Here is a 19,011-nt window from a genome sequence, read left to right on the forward strand (position 1 = left end):
TGAGTGCTCCCTCTAGTGCTTGACCCAAAAATCTCTATTTTGAATACAACAAAATGGTAGCAAGTATGTAAAAAAAAAGTGAAAAGTGCAAAAAATGTGAACGATACATAAAAAGTGACTTTCACATAAACTCCAAATATGTGTTCATTGGCAATACGCTATACTTCCCCTTTAACACACAGCTGCAGAAGTTACATAACGCTTGGCTTTATGTAGAAGACGTCTGAATCGCCTTCATGTATAAACTGTCTGAGGACGAGGAAATGATCAGAACAGAAGAGGAGTTAGTAGAGTGGAGTTTATTTTCCAACCCAGCGCTGACTTCCTGCCCACTAATCCCATAGAATAGGCTTCCAGCTGTCATTTTGTTGCCTGCCTCTGCCAGCAATGGCAGCCAGCACACAGCCACAGGCTGCACTGCAAACTTATGTAATTGGCAGAGAGTCTGGAGACTTCTACCTACTCTGGATGTTACTAGTATATCGTTCATATAATATACAGTATATCATGTGACCGTAGAAACCTCTGTCTGGAAAAGTCTGTCTGTCTCTCTGCACACTGTGCTTAATTAAAGTCAAGAGAAGTTACCTTCAAATATCCTGTTATAGCTAGCAGAATAAAAAAAAAAAAAAAGAAAAGCAACACCACCTGCACTTGATTGAATGTTTGACAAAAAACTTTCCACTTTAGTATGGCCCCTTTCACATTTATGCGACCTAAAAGTCATGCGATTTTTCCACGATTTTGACTGGACTCGAAGCAATGCCTATGTCTATGGAACTCAAAACGCATTAAAGTCAGGCCAAACTAGTGCAGGGACTGCTTTAAAGTCATTGCAACTTGAAGTCGCACAGATATGAACAATACTCATTGGAAATCATGGAGTACGACTTGTCATGCGACTTTGCAGTCCCAAATCGCAGGCCAGGTCGCACAAGTGTGAAAGGGGCCCAAATCCCCCCAATTTAGTTCATATTAGGTTTTTGAATACAGAATTGCAATACCCAGAAACAAGGGACTTCCGCTGTTCCATACATAAGGCTCAAATCACTGAGCAATCTTAATCCATCATCCACTGGATAACACACTTTGGCATTTCACAAAGCTTTAGCACAAGGATAAATATCTTTATTTCAGCCACATGACTGACATTTTCAAATCATTTGATTTAACTGAAAATAACTGTCACTTAAAAAATGTTAGTCAAAACTCCTGTTCTCTTTATATTACTTCCTTTGTGTGAAGTCTCTGCTGTTCCTGCCGGTCTCTCTGCTTTCCTATTAAAAACTGACCACACCTAACAGGAAAGCACAGCATGTTCAGTTTTCTGGTTGTTTTGGCAACACAGCATGCTCTCCTCCAATAATGAGACTCCTACTGACACCCCCCCCCCCCAAAACTGCCATACACTGGAAAGATCAGTGTTCTGCTGTTCCAGCTCCCCCAGCTCTCTGAGCTCTATATGTGGCTGAGAACAGAGGGTATGTGATCACTTATACAAAATGATAATTATTATGTTTTTTACATCTATACACAAATGTTTTGCCTTTCATTTAAATGTTAAACCGAATAGGTTGTTTTACAAGGTAAGGGTTCACATATGCTCGAGGTGTTTAAAGTTTGTAAATAAAAATAGTCTATTGGCAAAGATACAGATATTTACATTAGCCACGTGATTGCAATTTTAAAATCTCGTTGGACATCAAAATAACTGTCACTTTTTTTTTTTTTTATTTATATATTATCCTTATTATATATCCCTATATTTTATCCTTATTCTGGTGTATTAGCTTTTTCAGTTGAGCCTATGGCAATTCACAAATGTTTAGCATTAGGATATGGATCTTTATTTTAGCCACATGGACTGTATGTTTCAAATGTCAAATACCCGTCACTTTAAAAAAAAAATGGTGTGTTTGTTCTGCACACCAGACTTCTATTCAGTGTACTTGTGTTTATGTTGTTTAACCACTTAAGCCCCGGAGGATTTGGCTGCTAAAGGACCAGGGGTTTTTTTGCGATTTTTTACTGCGTGACTTTAACGGACAATTGCGCGGTCGTGCGACGCTGTACCTAAACGAATTTGACGTCCTTTTTTTCCCACAAACAGAGCTTTCGTTTGGTGGTATTTGATCACCTGTGCGATTTTTTGATCACGCGCTATAAACAAAAAAAGAGCGTAAATTTTGCAAAAATAACAATATTTTTCACATTTTTTTATATGAAATTCCCCAAAAAAAAAGTAAAAATCAAAATTTTTTAACATTTTTCGGCCAATTTGTTTTATGCTACCTATGTTTGGTAAAAAAAATCGCAAAAAGCGTATTTTGATTGGTTTGCGCAAAAGTTATCGCGTTTACTAACAAAGAGAAAGATTTTTGTCATTTTTGGTGTTTTTTTTTTTAACGCGTAATGGCGGCGATCTGCGATTTTTTTTTCGGTACTGCGACATTGCGGCGGACAGATCGGACCCTTGACTGACATTTTTGACACTTTTGGGGGTACCAGTGACATTACTGCAGTAATCAGTGCTATACATATGCACTGTTACTGCAAAAATGACACTGGCAGGGAAGGGGTTAACTTTATTGGACAGGGAGGGGTTAAGTGTGTCCTAGGGGCGTGATTCTAACTGTGTAGGGACATTCCTATTGGTGTAAAAGCAAAGATCAACCGTTCTACATAGTAGAACGGACAGATCTTCACTTTTACACAGGGAGAACTGACAGGCAGCTTGTTTACACAAGCTGCTCTGTCTTTCTCCCTTCACAGGAGCGATCGCAGTGTGACTGGCGGACATCGAGTCCGCCGGTCACACGCACTGACTTGCCTGTGAACGAGCCGCGGCGGGCGCGCGCCTCGGCGGGCGCGCGCCCGCCCGCGATAGGCTCGCAAGTCAGTGACAGGCGAGTGACGTACCGATACGTCACTCTGCCTGGCCGGGGCTGACCGCCGCAGTATATAGTCGTGCGGCGGTCGGCAACCGGTTAAAATAACATGTTGGGTTTTCTTGATTCACACAAGTTAGTTATATGCAGAGCGCAGGCACCACCTACTGTTTTTTTCTGGTATAGCTTCAGCTGTTCTGCAATAATTACATATTGTAAACTCACAGAATGTGTTAAATAAAGTTCTTAGGAACCAGGGCATTCTGGGTAGAATTTCTACAGGAAGTGAATCAGCCACCATTTTGAGAAGGTACAGCAGGCAGCAAGACATGTTTCCTCAATCTCTCGCCATCACCCCTGAGAGAGCTTAAAAAGTGAGTTCTTGTTATCCCATCCTGTATTATAGATCATGGTTTTTTTTGTTGTATGCAATTTTGTACTGGTTAATGTTTATTTTTTATCAATTTGTAGTTTCACCTGGCTTGTTATAATAAATTTGAGATCAAAGAAATATGGTATCTGAAGTTTATGGAGCAGAAAGGTTTAGCTCTCTGTCCTAGAGACATAACAGTGAAATTTTTGCTGACCTCTGAGGTGAAGATAATCTGACTTCGGAAGACTGCACAGCCCCAGACTATGCAGTGTCCATACAGTCAGAAGCATTAGATGAAACAGGCCTTCAGCAAGTGAAGCAAGCAGCCAGGCTACACAGAGACGCGCTCTGTCAGGCAGCACTACAGCGGCCTCTACACAGCAGGACAGATTCTTCCCCGCCGCTATGTCTCACATTGGAGCATCTTCTTACAAAACACGATCGCGAGCAAGCTCATCCAAGTCATCTGTCGCAAATGCAGCAGCAGTCGCCCGTTCGAAAGCCGAAGCAGCGAGGGCCAGGGCCGCATTCCCAGACCAAGAGATGCAGATAAAAAAAGAAAAGGCTCACATTGAAGCAGAAAAAGGTGATGCAGGAGCAAGAGAGAGCGAAGGAGAGAGTATGCATGGAGCAAGACAAAGAACAACAAGGAGTACGCCTGGAGGCTGAACTAGCTCAGTAAGAGGCCTCTCTGAAAATGCAGCAGGCTATCCTAGAAGCTAATATGGAGAGGCTGGCAGTGGACTGAGACACTGCTGCCACCATTGCAGAAGCAGAAGCATTAGAAGCAGCTGTCTACGATGAGCCAAGAGTAGGTAGCAGCATACTGGGTCTAGAGGAGGACCACCAAAAGCCGTGCAGCGCACTTCAGATTATCTCTGCCAGCAATCTAACCCAAGCAGTACTCAACAGCAAGAAATCAAACATGACGTCAGTCACATCAAATAAAGCAGCAAGAAGCCGACCTTGAACCCCAGTGCTACAAGAAAGAAAAATCTGACTGAGATCCAGGCTATCCAGCTGCAACCAAACCTTCAACTCAGCAAGGTACTCCATCTTCATACAAGCGTCAAACACCTGCTTTCACTCCAAGGGAGTATGCAACAAGCTGGTACGAGCCGCCAACCTTATGCAAGTATGAACCCAGCCCGCCTAAAGAAGAGACTTCTACCAGGTATGCCTATACACCACACCACGATACACCAGCAGCCTACCCCAATGCCAATCAGGCTACTGTAGACTGTAGTTCCTTGCAAAACGTGAGTTATTTACCCAAGGGCTTGTCAAATTTAGTGATCACCCCAGCATTACAGGGCATGGTGATCTTCTTTCCAGAGTGCCATCAGGGTCTAGATCTATCCTGCAGGGAACAGATAGATCTCCTTCTAATGTGGCTTGATTCTGCTGAGCATGCCAAAAGGATCAGAGACATTAATATAAACCACTCTGAGATAGGCCTTACAAACATCTGGAGCAGACTGGATAGATGTTATGGCTCACCAGAGGCTATAGAGAGTACACTATATAAAAGGATAGAGGACTTCCCAAAAATACCTAGCAGAGGTTACCAAAGAGAATTCAGTGACCTGTATATGGAGTTACAAGTTGCTAAAGCAGAAGGAGACTTACCAGGCCTTTCTTATCTTGACTCAGCTAGAGGTATTAACACCATAGCACAAAAACGTCCTTTTGAGTTGCACGAAAGATGGACCGCTCATGGCTGTAACTACAAACGAAAACACAATGTACCTTTTCCACCATTTAGAGAGTTTGTGGACTTTGTAAACAGACAAGCAGGAAAGAAACATGACCCCAGCTTAATTTTCCAGTGTCTTATGCCACTTCTTCTGGCCCTAAGCAACTCAGGGTTCCAGTAGCAGTGCACAAAACTAACATTTCTTCACACAAATCTGCAGAATCTCAGCCAGAGGATCAAGACAGTGACCCTGCTAAGATCTGCCCTCTGCATAAGATGCCACATCCTCTTCTGAAATGCAGAACCTTCAGGGCAAAGACCATCCGGGATCGCAAGGCAAAGGGAGGACAAAGAGGACAACATCTGTCACAAGTGCTGCTCTTCATCAACACACTTCGCCAAGGACTATAAGGTCAGTGTTAAGTGTACAGAGTGTGGCAGCACAGATCATAACACAGCTCTGCACCCAGGGCCAGTTCCAAGAACCTTCCCACCTGTCCATAGTGACAAGGAGCATGGCGGGGAAGGCCAAAGACTCTAGTACAGACGCAATAGCAATAACTTCACAGTGCACTGGAGTCTTGTTGCAAAATTTGTGTAGGTAAGAGTTTACCCAAAAGGACGCAGAGACAAAGTAGTCAAGCTCTATGGAATCTTGGATGATCAGAGTAATAAGTCACTAGCTAGATCTGTGTTTTTTTACATTCTAAACATGAAGGGCCCCAGCAGTCCTTACTCCCTTGGGACCCTTGCATAATCTTACTCCTAGAGAGGGGATATCTTGAAAGCCCACAAAGCAAGAAAGCAGATCAATGGTCTCCACAACGCCCCATATGCCCAAAAACGTGACCTTGGGTGGGTCATTATAGGTGAGGTTTGCCTGGGGGGCGCACACAAACCGACATCTGTTAATAACTTGCTCATTGGTACAATAGAAAACGTTTGTCCTTCTCTTTTCCAGCCCTGTCAAAATCACATCGTCATAAAGGTGCTACCACACAGCAGCCCTGTACCTCTTCCTTTTCTAAGTCCCCTCCGTGACAGCAATACCTATGACAAGGACCAAGACGACTTAGGATGCACAGTGTTCAGGAGAGCAAAGGAGGACAATCAGGTAGCAATGTCCATTGAGGATAGGCTCTTCCTGGAAGTTATGGAAAAGAGAATAGAGAAAGACGAGTCTAATAGCTGGGTTACACCTCTTCCCTTTAGGCCACAAAGACGACGTTTGCCTAACAACAGGGAGCAAGTAAATAAACGTGTAACTTCTCTAAGACACAATCTTCAAAGAAAACCAGAGATGAGAGAACATTTCTTTTCCTTCATGGAGAAAACTTTTCAGAATGGTCATGCTGAGATAGCCCTAAACTTCAAAGACTCAGAGGAATGCTGGTACTTACCTATATTTGGAGTCTATCACCCTAAGAAGCCAGGGCAGATCAGAGTAGTGTTCAACTCCAACGCCAACCATGAGGGTGTCTCCCTAAATGATGTCCTTCTCTCTGGCCCTGACCTTAACAACAGACTGTTAGGAGTACTCCTCCGATTACGCAAAGATTCAGTTGCATTCATGGCAGATATACAACAAATGTTCCATTGCTTTCTTGTTAAAGAAGAAAACCAAAACTTTCTGAGGTTCCTTTGGTTCCGGGACAACAAACCCTCTGGAGACATCACAGATTACCGCATGAGGGTGCACATATTTGGCAACAGTCCTTCCCCTGCAGTTGCTATTTATGGCCTCAGGCACTCTGCTAGAGTTGGAGAGTCAGAGTATGGGTCAGATGTCAGACAATTTGTGGACAAGGGTTTTTATGTAGATGACTGCTTAAAATCACTACCCACAAATGAAGCCGCAATCAGTCTCCTCAAAAGGGCTCAGGCAATGCTTGCTTGCTCCAACTTAAGACTCCATAAGATTTCTTCCAACAGTAGGGACATTATAGAAGCCTTTCCTGCCCAAAATTGTTCTAGCAAGTTAAAGGACTTTGATCTAAGCGCAGACTCACTTCCTATGCAATGCAGCCTTGGTTGCTTTGGGATTTTAAATCTGACACTTTTACCTTCCAAATAAACGCGGAAGATAAGCCCTTTACCCATAGAGGTGTCCTGTCTACTATAAACAGCCTGTATGATCCTTTAGGCTCTGCAGCACCTGTTCCCACCCGGGGTAAAGCACTACTTAGAGACTTAACCTGTGAGACATTAGACTGGGACGACCCTCTCCCCACCGACGTGAAGAACCTATGGGTAGGGTAGAAAGACTCACTAACAGCTCTATCTAGCCTCAAATTCCACATTCATATGCCCCCGTGTCATTTACAGAAGTTCAGATGCAAAGACTTTGTGTGTTTCCGGAATGCGTCTGTTAAAGCAATTGCAAAACCATAGACCAGAGATCCTCAAACTATGGCCCTCCAGCTGTTGCAGGACTACACATCCCATGAGGCACTGCATAACTCTGACATTCACAGACATGACTAGGCATGATGGGAATTGTAGTTCCTGAACCACTGGAGGGCCATGGTTTGAAGACCCCTAAAGGACAATTAGGCCACATAGGCCTAATTGCTAAAGGCCACATAGGGTTTGTAATGGGTAAAGCAAAACTTGCACCACTTCGCGAACACACAATGCCTAGACTGGAACTTTGTGCTGAAGTATTGGCTATAGAGCTAGCTGAACTAATTGCAACAGAGACAAACATAGAAATTCAAGAAGCTGAGTTTTACACAGACAGTAAGATAGTTCTGGGTTATATTTACTATGAAACTAGGCTTTTCTATGGCTATGTCAATAACAGTGTTGAGGATAAGGAGGTCCACCTGCCCGGAACAATGGCATTTTGTGCCAACAGACTGTAATCCTGCAGACCTAGCAACCAGATCTTTTGCAGCCAGTCGCCTTGAATGTACTTCATGGTTCACAGGTCCAACCTTTCTGCGCTAATGACCTTGCCACATTTGATTTAATAGATGTAAACAAGGATCAGGAAATCCGTCCTCAGGTTTCTACCTGTCACAACAACCTTTCTCAACCAGTTTAAAACCCACCGTTTTAGCAGGTTCTCCACCTAGAAGTCACTAGTTCGAACTATCACTTGCCTAATCCACATAGCTCAGTCCTACAAAAAAGAGCCCGTAACTCAAGACAACTACAGAGGTTGCACCACTGCAAAAAAGTCTACAAAGTAACTGACCTAGAACAATCTAAAAACGAGTTAATATCTGCTGTACAGAGAGAAGTCTTTGCCAAAGAAATCAACTGCATTGTTAACCAGAAACCTGTTCCTAAACAATAGCGTTTCAAGGAAGCTTGATCCAGTCCTTGATGTAAATGGCCTTGTTGGTGCTCCAAGAGTGGGTAGGTGCTGATGGAGAGTTTTGTGAAAAGAACTTTTACAAGCGGCAGTGGAGACAAGTACAAACCCCGACTGGCCTACCGGGATACCGGGAAATTTCCGGGTAGGCCGGCATGTCCCCTGGCCCTGGGGCTTTCTGAAAGTCAATGGCACCTGCTGCGGCCAGCCCGACATGTACTCTACGTATTCGCTGCTGCCGATCGAGAAAGCCTGTACACGCTCAGCTATACCCAGGCAGAAGGCGCAATGCGAAATGTAAGGCGCCTCACCAAAGGGTGAGACCCCTCCGCAGCCCCTGTATCTCCTCAGGAGATGAAGTGCTGCGGGCATGGTACAGGAGATTCTCCTATATCATGCCCGCAACACTGCATCTCCTGTACTATGCCCGCAGCACTGCCTCTCATGTACCATGCCCGCAGCCTCTGCATCTCCTGTACCATGCCCACAGCACTGCCTCTTCTGTACCATGCCCGCAGCACTGCATCTCCTGTACTATGCCCGCAGCACTGCCTCTCATGTACCATGCCCGCAGCCTCTGCATCTCCTGTACCATGCCCACAGCACTGCCTCACCTGCACTATGTCCACAACCCCTGCATTTCCTGTACCATGCCCGCAGCCCTGCCTCTCCTGTACCATGCCTGCAACCTCTGCATCTCCTGCACCATGCCCACAGCCCCTGCATCATGCTGCAGCCTCTGCATCTCCTGCACTATGCCTGCAGCCCCTGCATCTCCTGCACCATGCCCACAGCCCCTGCATCTCCTGCACCATGCCCGCAGCCCCTGCATCTTCTGCACCATGTCTGCAGCCCTGCACCTCCTATACCATGCCCGCAGCCCCTGCATCATGCCCGCAGGGTCTGCATCTCCTGGACCATTCCGCATCCCTGCATCTCCTGTACCATGCCCACAGCACTGCCTCTCCTGTATTATGCCCGCACCCCCTGCATCTCCTGCACCATGCCGGAAGCCTCTGCATCTCCTGCACCATGTTTGCAGCCCCTGCATCTCCTGCACCATGCCCGCAGCCCCTACATCTCCTGCACCATGCCCGCAGCCCCTGCATCTCCTGCACCATGTCTGCAGCCCCTGCATCTTCTGCACCATGCCCGCAGCCCCTGCATCATGCCCGCAGCCTCTGCATCTCCTGCACCATGCTTGTAGCCCATGCATCTCCTGCACCATGCCCACAGCCCCTGTATCTCCAGCGCCATGCCCACAGCCCCTGCATCATGCCCACAGCCTCTGCATCGCTTGCACCATGCCTGCAGCCTCTGCATCTCATGCACCATGCCCACAGCCCCTTCTTCTCCTGCACCATGCCCACAGCCCCTGCATCATGCCCACAGCCTCTGCATCTCCTGCACCATGCCTGCAGCCCCTGCATCTCCTGCACCATGCCTGCAGCCCCTGCATCCCCTGCACCATGCCCGTAGCCCCTGCATCTCCTGTACCATGCCTGATGCATCTGCATCTCCTGCACCATGTCAGAAGCCTCTGCATCTCTTGTGCTATGCCCGCCCGCAGCTTCTCCTGTACCATGCCCGCAGCCCCTGCATCTCCTGCACCATGCCCGCAGCCCCTGCATCTCCTGCACCTTGCCCACAGCCCCTGCATCTCCTGCACCATGTCCGCAGCTTCTGCATCTCCTGTACCATGCTTGTATCCTCTGCATCTCCTGTACCATGTCCGCAGCCCATGCATCTCCTGTACCATGTCCGCAGCCCCAGCACTTCCTGTACTATGCCGGCAGCCCATGCATCTCCTGTACCTTGCCAGCAGCCCCTGCATCTCCTGTACCAAGCCCACAGCCCCTGCATCTCCTGTACCTTGCCTGCAGCCCCTGCATCTCCAGTACCATGTCCGCAGGCCCCTGACATCTCCTGCACCATGCCCACATAGCCTATGTCCCCCTCCCTTACCATGTCCGCACTTTTACCACTTTTAACCGGAATTTGCTCTTAAATATATAAAGACCTATATGCTTTTATTGAAAAATGGGAAATACGCGCTTAGGATAATTTTAGGCCTCTGATATGGTAAATACTGGCTGCAGCCCACCTATACACTATATTCCTGGAAATATAGTAGAATGATAGTTCTGCTATTTTATCACTATATGCTTTTATATATGTCTTATCTATAAATTAGAATACACACTTCAAATGTGCTTTAACTACCTCGCATCCGCGCTACAGCCTATATACGGCTGCAGCGCGGACTCGAATTTTCGGGAGGCCGTTTTTAAACGGCCTCCCAGAAGCAGGCTCCCCGCGCGCTCCCGCAAGCGCGCATCGGGGAAAATCTGTGTCGGCCGTGTCCCTTGGACACAGCCGATCACAGATCGTGGTGAATGGCCAATCACAGCGGCCATTCACCACGTGATCGGACCGTCCAATGAGAGATGATCTCATATGTAAACATATGAGATCATCTCTCATCGCCGGCACTCCTTCCTCACACGGAGCCTGCAGTGTGAGGAAGGAGGGGGAGCCGTCAGCCACCGGGGACACACAGCAATGTAATCAGGGCACTGATCACCAGTGCCCTGATTACTAAAGGTAAAAAACATACACAAATTGCCCCCCATCAGTGCCCACAGTGCCCGCCATCAGTGTCCCCCATCAATGCCCACAATCAGTGCCCATAGTGCTGCCAGTCAGTGCCCATCAGTGCCTGCTCATCCAGGCACTGATGAGCACTGACTGGCAGCACTATGGGCACTGAGTGTGGGCACTGATGGTGCTGCCCATCAGTGCTCATCAGTGCCACCCATCAGTGCTCATCAGTGCCACCCGTCAGTGTCCATCAGTGCCATCCGCCAGTGCCCATCAGTGCCGCCTATCAGTGCCCATCAGTGCCGCCCGTCAGTGCCGCCTCTCCGTGCCCAGCAGTGCCACCTCTCAGTGCCACCTCTCAGTGCCCAGCAGTGCCACCTCTCAGTGCCCAGTAGTGCCGCCTATCAGTTCTCATCAGTGCCGCCTATCAGTGCCGCCTATCAGTGCCGCCTATCAGTGCTCATCAGTGCGGCATATTAGTACCTCCTCATCAGTGCCCATAAGTGCCACCTCATCAGTGCCCATAAGTGCCACCTCATCAGTGCCCATCAGTGCAGCCTATCAGTGCCCATCAGTGCCGCCTCATCAGCGCACATCAGTGAAGAAGAAAAATTTATTTTCAAAATTTACTCGCAGAAAATAAGAAAAACTTTTTTTTTTTTTCAAAATTTTCTGTCTTTATTCTTTTTTTTTTGTAAAAAATAAAAAACCCAGAGGTGATTACATACCACCAAAAGAAAGCTCTATTTGTGTGAAAAAAATGATAAAAATTTCATATGGGTACAGTGTAGCATGACCGCGCAATTGTCAGTCAAAGTGTGACAGCGCTGAAAGCTGAAAATTGGCCTGGATGGGAAGGGTGTTTAAGTGCACAGTAGGCAAGTGGTTAAAATGCATGGTTTTCCCTTTTATGAACTAGAAAATAATGACATTATACTGTTGGACTGGTATAATAATGCTATCGGGCTGGTATGAATTTATTTCCAGGGCTGAATTTTATTCCCAGTCCGGCCCTGACAAACCCCTGCCAATACCTTTTGGAGTTGATGGAGGAAACAATATATGTCTACTCTTTAACCAAAGAGAAAGTGACACATGAGAGATTGCGAGACACAAATGAATGAGTGGCCCTGTAGGTCTGGTCACCAGAGTACTGCCAAGCGAGGATGAGTGTGTCCGTAAAGTTGAAGTCAAGATCTTCCAGCAGAATGAGGCTAAAGTATTTTTAAGACCAGTGGCTGAACTTATTCTGTTGCTTTCTGCAGAAGACTCTGTAAGTGACGTCACATGACGTCAGACGGGGAATGTTCTGCCTACCAGGCTTCTATTCAGTGTACTTGTGTTTATGTTGTTTCAAATAACATGTTGGGTTTTCTTGATTCACACAAGTTAGTTATATGCAGAGTTGTATATATATGCATGTTAAACTCACAGAATGTGTTAAATAAAGTTGTTAGGAACCAGGGCATTCTGGGTAGAATTTCTACAGGAAGTGAATTAGACATCATTTTGAGAAGATACAGCAGGCATCAAGGCATGTTTCCTCAATCTCTCACCATCACCCCTGAGAGAGCTTAAAAAGTGAGTTCTTGTTATCCCATCCTGTATTATAGATCATTGTTTCTTTGTTGTATGCAGTTTTGTACTGATTGATGTTTATTTTTTATCAATTTGTAGTTTCACCTCGCTTGTTCTAATAAATTTGAGATCAAAGAAATATGGTATCTGTAGGAGCAGGAAGGTTTAGCTCTCTGTCCTAGAGACAGAGCAGTGTTCGCTTTGTCAGTTGAGCCTATTGCAAATCACAGATCTTTAGAACAAGGATACAAATCTTAATGTTAACCAAATGACTGTAATTTTCAAATCTCATTGGACTTAAAGTGACTGTAAAGTCTCGTTTTTTTTTTCCATTAAAATAACAAACATGTTATACTTATCTCCTCTGTGCAATTGGTTTTGCACAGGGCAGCCCCGATCCTCCTCTTCTCGGGTCCTTGGCTGGCACTTCTGGCTCCTCCCTCCTGTCGAGTGCCCCCACAGCAAGCAGCTTGCAATGGGGGCACCCGAGCCGAGCTGCAGCTCTGTGTATCCATTCAGACACGTTCGGCCCTGCCCCCTCTCTCTCCTGATTGGATAACTGAATTTGATTGACAATACTGGAGCCAATGGCACCACTGCTGTGTCTCAGCCCATCAGATGAGAGAGTACTGGATGGCTGAGGCCCTTGTGGACATCGCTGGATAGTATTAGGGGGGCTAAGGGAGGCTGCTGCACACAGAAGGCTTTTTTTACCTTAAAGCATAGAATGCATTAAAATAAAAAACCTGACTTTACAACTATTTTAATATAATCTATTGGCAATTCATAATTGTTAAGAATAAGGATACAGATATTTATTTTAGCCACATGATTGTAATTTTCAAATCTCGTTGGACTTCCCTGAAAATAACTGTCACTTTTTTAAAATAGGTATCTTTATCCCGGTGTAATAGCTGGTTCAGTTGAACCTATGACAATTCACAAATCTTCACTAGGATACGGATCTCTATTTTAGCCACATAACTGTAGTTTTCAAATCTCATTGGACTTCACTGAAAATAACTGTCACTTAAAAAGAAATATTAAGTATCCTTATTCTGGTGTATTATTTTTTTCAGTTGTAGACTATGGCAATTCACAAATCTTTAGCACTAGGATATGTATATTTATTTTAACCACATGTATGTTTCAAATCTCATGGACTTAAGGCTTGTACACACTATAAGAAAATCGGGCGAACATTTTCGCCCAAAGAATTTTTGTACAATTTTCGTATAGTGTGTACACAACTTTCTACAGCCAATTCTGAATTTTCATACAAAAATTATCGAAGGGACAAAATCCAAAATTTTACTCGTACAGAAAAAAATGAAAGATTTTCGTTTAATGTGTACCATTTTAGTACGATTTTTGTACAAGAAAAATCAGAAAAGAAAAATTGCACATGATCAGAAACAATAAACAACAAAAAAAAAGCCTTTGTTGTACGAGAATTTTTGTTTTTCAGTTCTGATTTGCTGTGAAACAACAAGGAAAATTGGACGATCGTTTGCCCAATTATCTTATAGTGTGTACCCCACTTTAATAGAAAATAACTGTCACTTAAGCTAAAAATAAGCATCCTTATTCTGGTGTGTTAGCTTTGTCAGTTGAGCCTATTACAAATCACAAATCTTTAGAACAAGGATACAAATCTTTATGTAGTACTGCCCCCTTGAGGACTGCTGGATAACACGCTCTCGGGTCCCGCTGGGTTACCGTTAGCAAGATTGGCATTCACAGATTAACACTTTACTTCTTTGCTCAGTCAATGATCAGTCCAGGGGTATGTAGTTGTTTTTAGTGTTTTATTTTAAATAGCGATAGGAGAAGGGAATAGTTGGATACTCCAAATTGAACTATTCACAATGGATGGGGACTCCTATCTGGAGATGCAGCCAGGCTGCAGATTCACCTTGCCACTCGATGAATTTAGATTAAGTGTTAGTTGGGTAGATTATCTTCAGGATACCTGCCTAGTATCTATACCGGGATAGCCCCCCTCCAGTCAGGCCCCTAGACACGATCCCCTGTACTCACAATATGGTTTTTTGAAGGTCTCCAGTGTCTCTACCCCTCCAGTCAGTTCTCCTGGACCTCTGGGTTCAGTTCCTTTCCTCTGGTTCCTAGGCCGACTGCCTGTGACCGCGTGCCACTGCTACAGAGAAGGAGGCAGCTGCCACCCTCCCTCCGGGACTCTGCTCACCAGCCAAAGACCCTGCAGCTCCTGGCTTTTATACAGTATCCCATAATGCATTGAGGCAGCCAGTCTCTGCCAATCACTGGGACTGTATCAAAGCCTGTGTACCCATTGGTCAGGTTTCCTCCCGCTATCCAACATGCCTCCCTATTGGACCAGTGTGAAACATTCTCTAGACATAATTAATCACATACTGAGCACACTGAACAGACCTAACTCACAGATCCTGCTCTCTGGTAGGCAGAAAGCAATATAGATTTGCCTGCTGCTCCTCTGATAGGCAGACAGATCCAAAAACGATACTCTCTCACTAGCACCTACCTAGGAGGGTGCTACATTTATTTAACCAAATGACTGTAATTTTCAAATCCCACCGGACTTAACTGAAAACAACTGTCACTTTTTTTTTTTTCTTTTCAAATCAAGAATACTTATCCTGGTGTGTGTTGTCAAATGAGGACGTTGGCAATTCACAGATCAAAGATAAAGATCTTTAGTTTAGCAATGTGGCTGTGATTTTCAATCTCATTGACCTCAGCAGGAAATAAAGTAAGTATCCTTAAGCTTTGTAAATGATACCTACTGGGTGAATTCTGTATAGGACTGTACATGTGGCACTGGTACCTGCTTATCCATGCCTAGTTACAGAGGAGAATAGGAAGTGATCCAAGATGTCCCAGCCTGGTTGACTATTACACGTGTTCATACATGGTCCCAATGCCCGAATCTTACAGACCTATTTCTTATTTCATATCTATATGTCACCTACAATTTAAACAGCACATTGCACATCCCCATCAGTCCCTGTCCTCAAGGAGCTTACAGTCTAAGATCTCGATCTCACATGCATACATCCACATACTAGAGCCTCTATTAAGCTCACTGCACATGTTCCAATCTGATTGTACAATCTATGTCAGATCTACCAACAACTACTGTATGTGATGCAAGGGCCTACCTGATTGGATACACTGTGATTAGATAGTGTAGGTAGGTCCTCATATTACTTGGTTTTGGTAAATCTATACGTGATTTTATAGGCCGATTGTAAAATGTGTGGTGATCCTCCAGCTGGCCATACACAGTGTGATTATACAACACCTATACAATTTCCTTTCACTTTACCAAAATTATTTATTATGAGGAACGCAGCTTAAAGCCATGTAGACAGTAGAAGTTTTTTTTTTGTTCAACCCAGCTGGACTGAAAGAAAAAAAACTGACAGCTCAGGAGGAGCCGCTGTACTAACAATCCGATGTCAGTACAGCGATCTCCCCTGCTGAGCTATTGTGTTCTGACAGGAGGGCAGCCCCCCTGCCAGAACACTTCGGTCAGCGCTCTCCGCCATTGGTGGAGAGCGCTGATCAGGAGCCGATTGACAGACCTTCTTCGGTTATGCCCCATTAACAGAAGACGGCCGAACGTCAGAGCGGCTGCAGTACATACGGGACGAATGTCGGCTTTTTTCTATTGGAAGATATTCGGCCTGTGTGTACTAGGTTTAACTCTCTTTTCAATTTGTACCCAATCAAGCAGGCCCCTGTACTACATAGGCTATAGAAGATCTAGTGGAGATTGTACAATCACATTGTATAATTTATGGTCAGCCTAAAGTGGGGTACACACTATAAGAAAATCAGGCAAGCATTCGTCTGATCTTCCTCCTTTCACAGCAAATTGAAACCGATGAAAGAAAATTTGTACGAAAATTCTTGTACGAGAAAAGCTTTTTTTTTTTTTTTGTTGGTTATTGCTTCTGATCCTGCGCAGTGTTTCTTTTCTGATTTTTCTTGTATGAAAATCGTATGAAAATGGTACACATTAAAAAGAAAATCGTTCGTTCCCATCTGAGAAAAATGTGTCCCTTTGGAGGACTTTTATACGAAAAGTCAGAATCGGTTGTCGAAAGTTGTGTACACACTATACGAAAATCATACGAAAGCTCTTTAGATATGAAATCATATCTTATTATATCATATCTGACCATACAATTGATGCATAATCATCTTTAAATCTACCAAAACGATGTAATAAGAGGACCTACCCAATCTATCCAATCAATTTATATTCAATGAGACACTGCATACTTGTTGGTAGATCTAAAGAAGATTGTACAATCCGGTTGTAGAGTGTATGGTCAGCATTAGACAGGAGTTATTTAACCTATCAGAGTGTGGTGGGAAACCCAGAGGGAACCCAGGCCAGTAGAGGGAGAACATGAACATCCAAACTCCATGCAGGTAGTGTCCTGGTTGGGACCCCAGTGCTGCAAGGCAGGAGTGCTAACCACTGAGCCACTGTGCTGCCCTCTGACAATGTGTGATTGTCCATAGAACTCCTTTAAAAGTTTGGCTAGTAAGTAACCATGGCTAAAGCTCTGCATAGATGGGTTGAAATTCAGATGGTTCAGCAGGGACTGGACAAATTTTGAGCCATATATGGCCATTCCCCCTCTACAGAAGTTGATCTAACAGCCAACTTCTGTCTAATAGGACTGTTGGAAAACTTCTGTCAATAAGCAAGCTGCAGCCACTGATTAGTGTATTCTGACAGTGGAGGAGTCCCTGCTTTCAGAATACATGGGGGTTGAGTAACTAAAGGCAAATAGACTGTGGACTCTGCAATTGCAGTTGCACTCTGCAAGGGAACTTGCTCCAGAACTTAATAAATTAGGTGAACATAGGAGTGCGCACAGGGTGTGCCAGGTAGGTCGGGGCACACCCTAATCACCCTGTATGGCGCAGATTCCAACTGTTTAGACTCCTGATATTTCAACAAAGCCCCATAACAGGGCTGAAAAAAAAAAATAATAAAAAATAAAAAAAATTGTAAAAAAACAAAAAATAAAATTGTAAAAAACAAAAAATAAAATTGTAAAAAACTATAAATAATAAAATTGTAAAAAAACTATAAAAAATAAAATTGTAAAAAACTATAAAAAATAAAATTGTGAAAAACAATAAAAAATAAAATAATAAAAATAAAAAACGACTGAGACATCCACTGTCCTACTGACACCAATCTCTGCCTTACTGACACTGTCAGTGCATATACACATGCATTTGTGTTTGAGCTTTGGGGTGCACACCCTAATGCAATAGGCTGCTCACACCTATGGAGGTGAAGCTTCACTTTGTAAAGAATACCCAATCACATACAAGAAAAATAAAAAAAATTGCATTTTTCCTTGCACATGATTGGATGATGTAAGTCAGCAGAGCTTCTGCTCATTTACTAAGCTCTGGAGCATTTGCACTTTGCAAAGTGCACAGTCTATTTGCCTTTAGTAAACCAACCCTTGGATTTCGCCAAAGCATTTGACACGTTACCCCATAAATACCTAAATTTACAAATTGAGTTCTCTTGGCATTGACGATAGTATACTCTGTGTACCTGGATAGAAAAGTGGTTACAGGGAAAATACAATTTTTTCTGACACATGATTGGATGATAGAAGTCAGCAGAGCCCCCCCCCCCCCCCATTTACTAAGCTCTGGAGCAAATCCCCTTGCAGAGTACAGCTGTACTTGTAAAGTGCACAGTCTATTTGCCTTTAGTAAAGGAACCCCAATGTCTCAGCGGAGAGGATTCTTCCATTCACCTCCCACGTGGGGATGGGGGAATCCTCTTTTTTTTTCCCCAAAATGAAAAATCAAAATTTATGACCAATTGTCAGTGACACCATGGTTTGGTACTTACGCGGCTCGTGGACCCCGGGATAGTCGCTGAACTCAATCACATACAAGTGTCTCCCTAGGTGGCTGCGCCCAACGCTGTAGATCCTGGTGATGTAGGGACAGGAGCTGTGCACGTCGTACAGGGTTTGCATGAGTTCCTCGTAGCGGTGATATTTGAAGCTGATGCTGAGTGACACCTTACATAGGAGGAGAAGTTGGAGGAGGCAGTAGAGTGTCACCTTCATTCCTGCAGCCTTGCCTTGGTGTCCCACATACACAGTTCTCCTGATCCCTCTCCCCCCTACACTCACTCTGTTCTACTTACACAGAGAACTGCCAGCCCACTGCAGAACAGTCTACGAGGTGGACTCAACTTTACTCCCTACAGAGCCCCTCCCTATACAGCATCCTACACACTGACTTACAGCCTTCATTTCCAACGTTTGTTTGTCAAAGAACCCCCTCCACCCTCCTCCTCCTCCTCCAAACTCCCAGCCCTCCTCCCCACCCCCCCTGCCCCGCTCTCCCACCAGGTGAACTGTTCTCAGTTCACTTATTAACTGCCATGTCAACTGGCAGAGCTGAATTTCTATTTACTTTAAACACTTCGGTCACTTCGGAGGCCATGTGACAAGGTTGTGGGATGAAGAAGGAGTTGCCTTCGCTGAGCAATCGGGAA

At 44.7% G+C, this 19,011-nt stretch overlaps 1 protein-coding gene across 1 annotated transcript in view; it reads right to left on the bottom strand.

The window, feature by feature from the left end:
* CPN1 (carboxypeptidase N subunit 1) overlaps nt 1-18,745 on the bottom strand; it is a 78,113-nt gene extending 59,368 nt beyond the window's left edge. Inside the window, exon 1 of the mRNA XM_082267565.1 lies at nt 18,355-18,745. Within this exon, the coding sequence (XP_082123691.1) occupies nt 18,355-18,577 (223 nt within the window). The 5' untranslated portion in view covers nt 18,578-18,745. The remainder of the gene's footprint in view (nt 1-18,354) is intronic.
* Nucleotides 18,746-19,011: the final 266 nt, after the last annotated feature.

This window comes from Pelophylax lessonae, assembly GCF_965119305.1.
Source record: "Pelophylax lessonae genome assembly, chromosome: 9".
NCBI classification, from domain to species: Eukaryota; Metazoa; Chordata; class Amphibia; order Anura; family Ranidae; genus Pelophylax; species Pelophylax lessonae.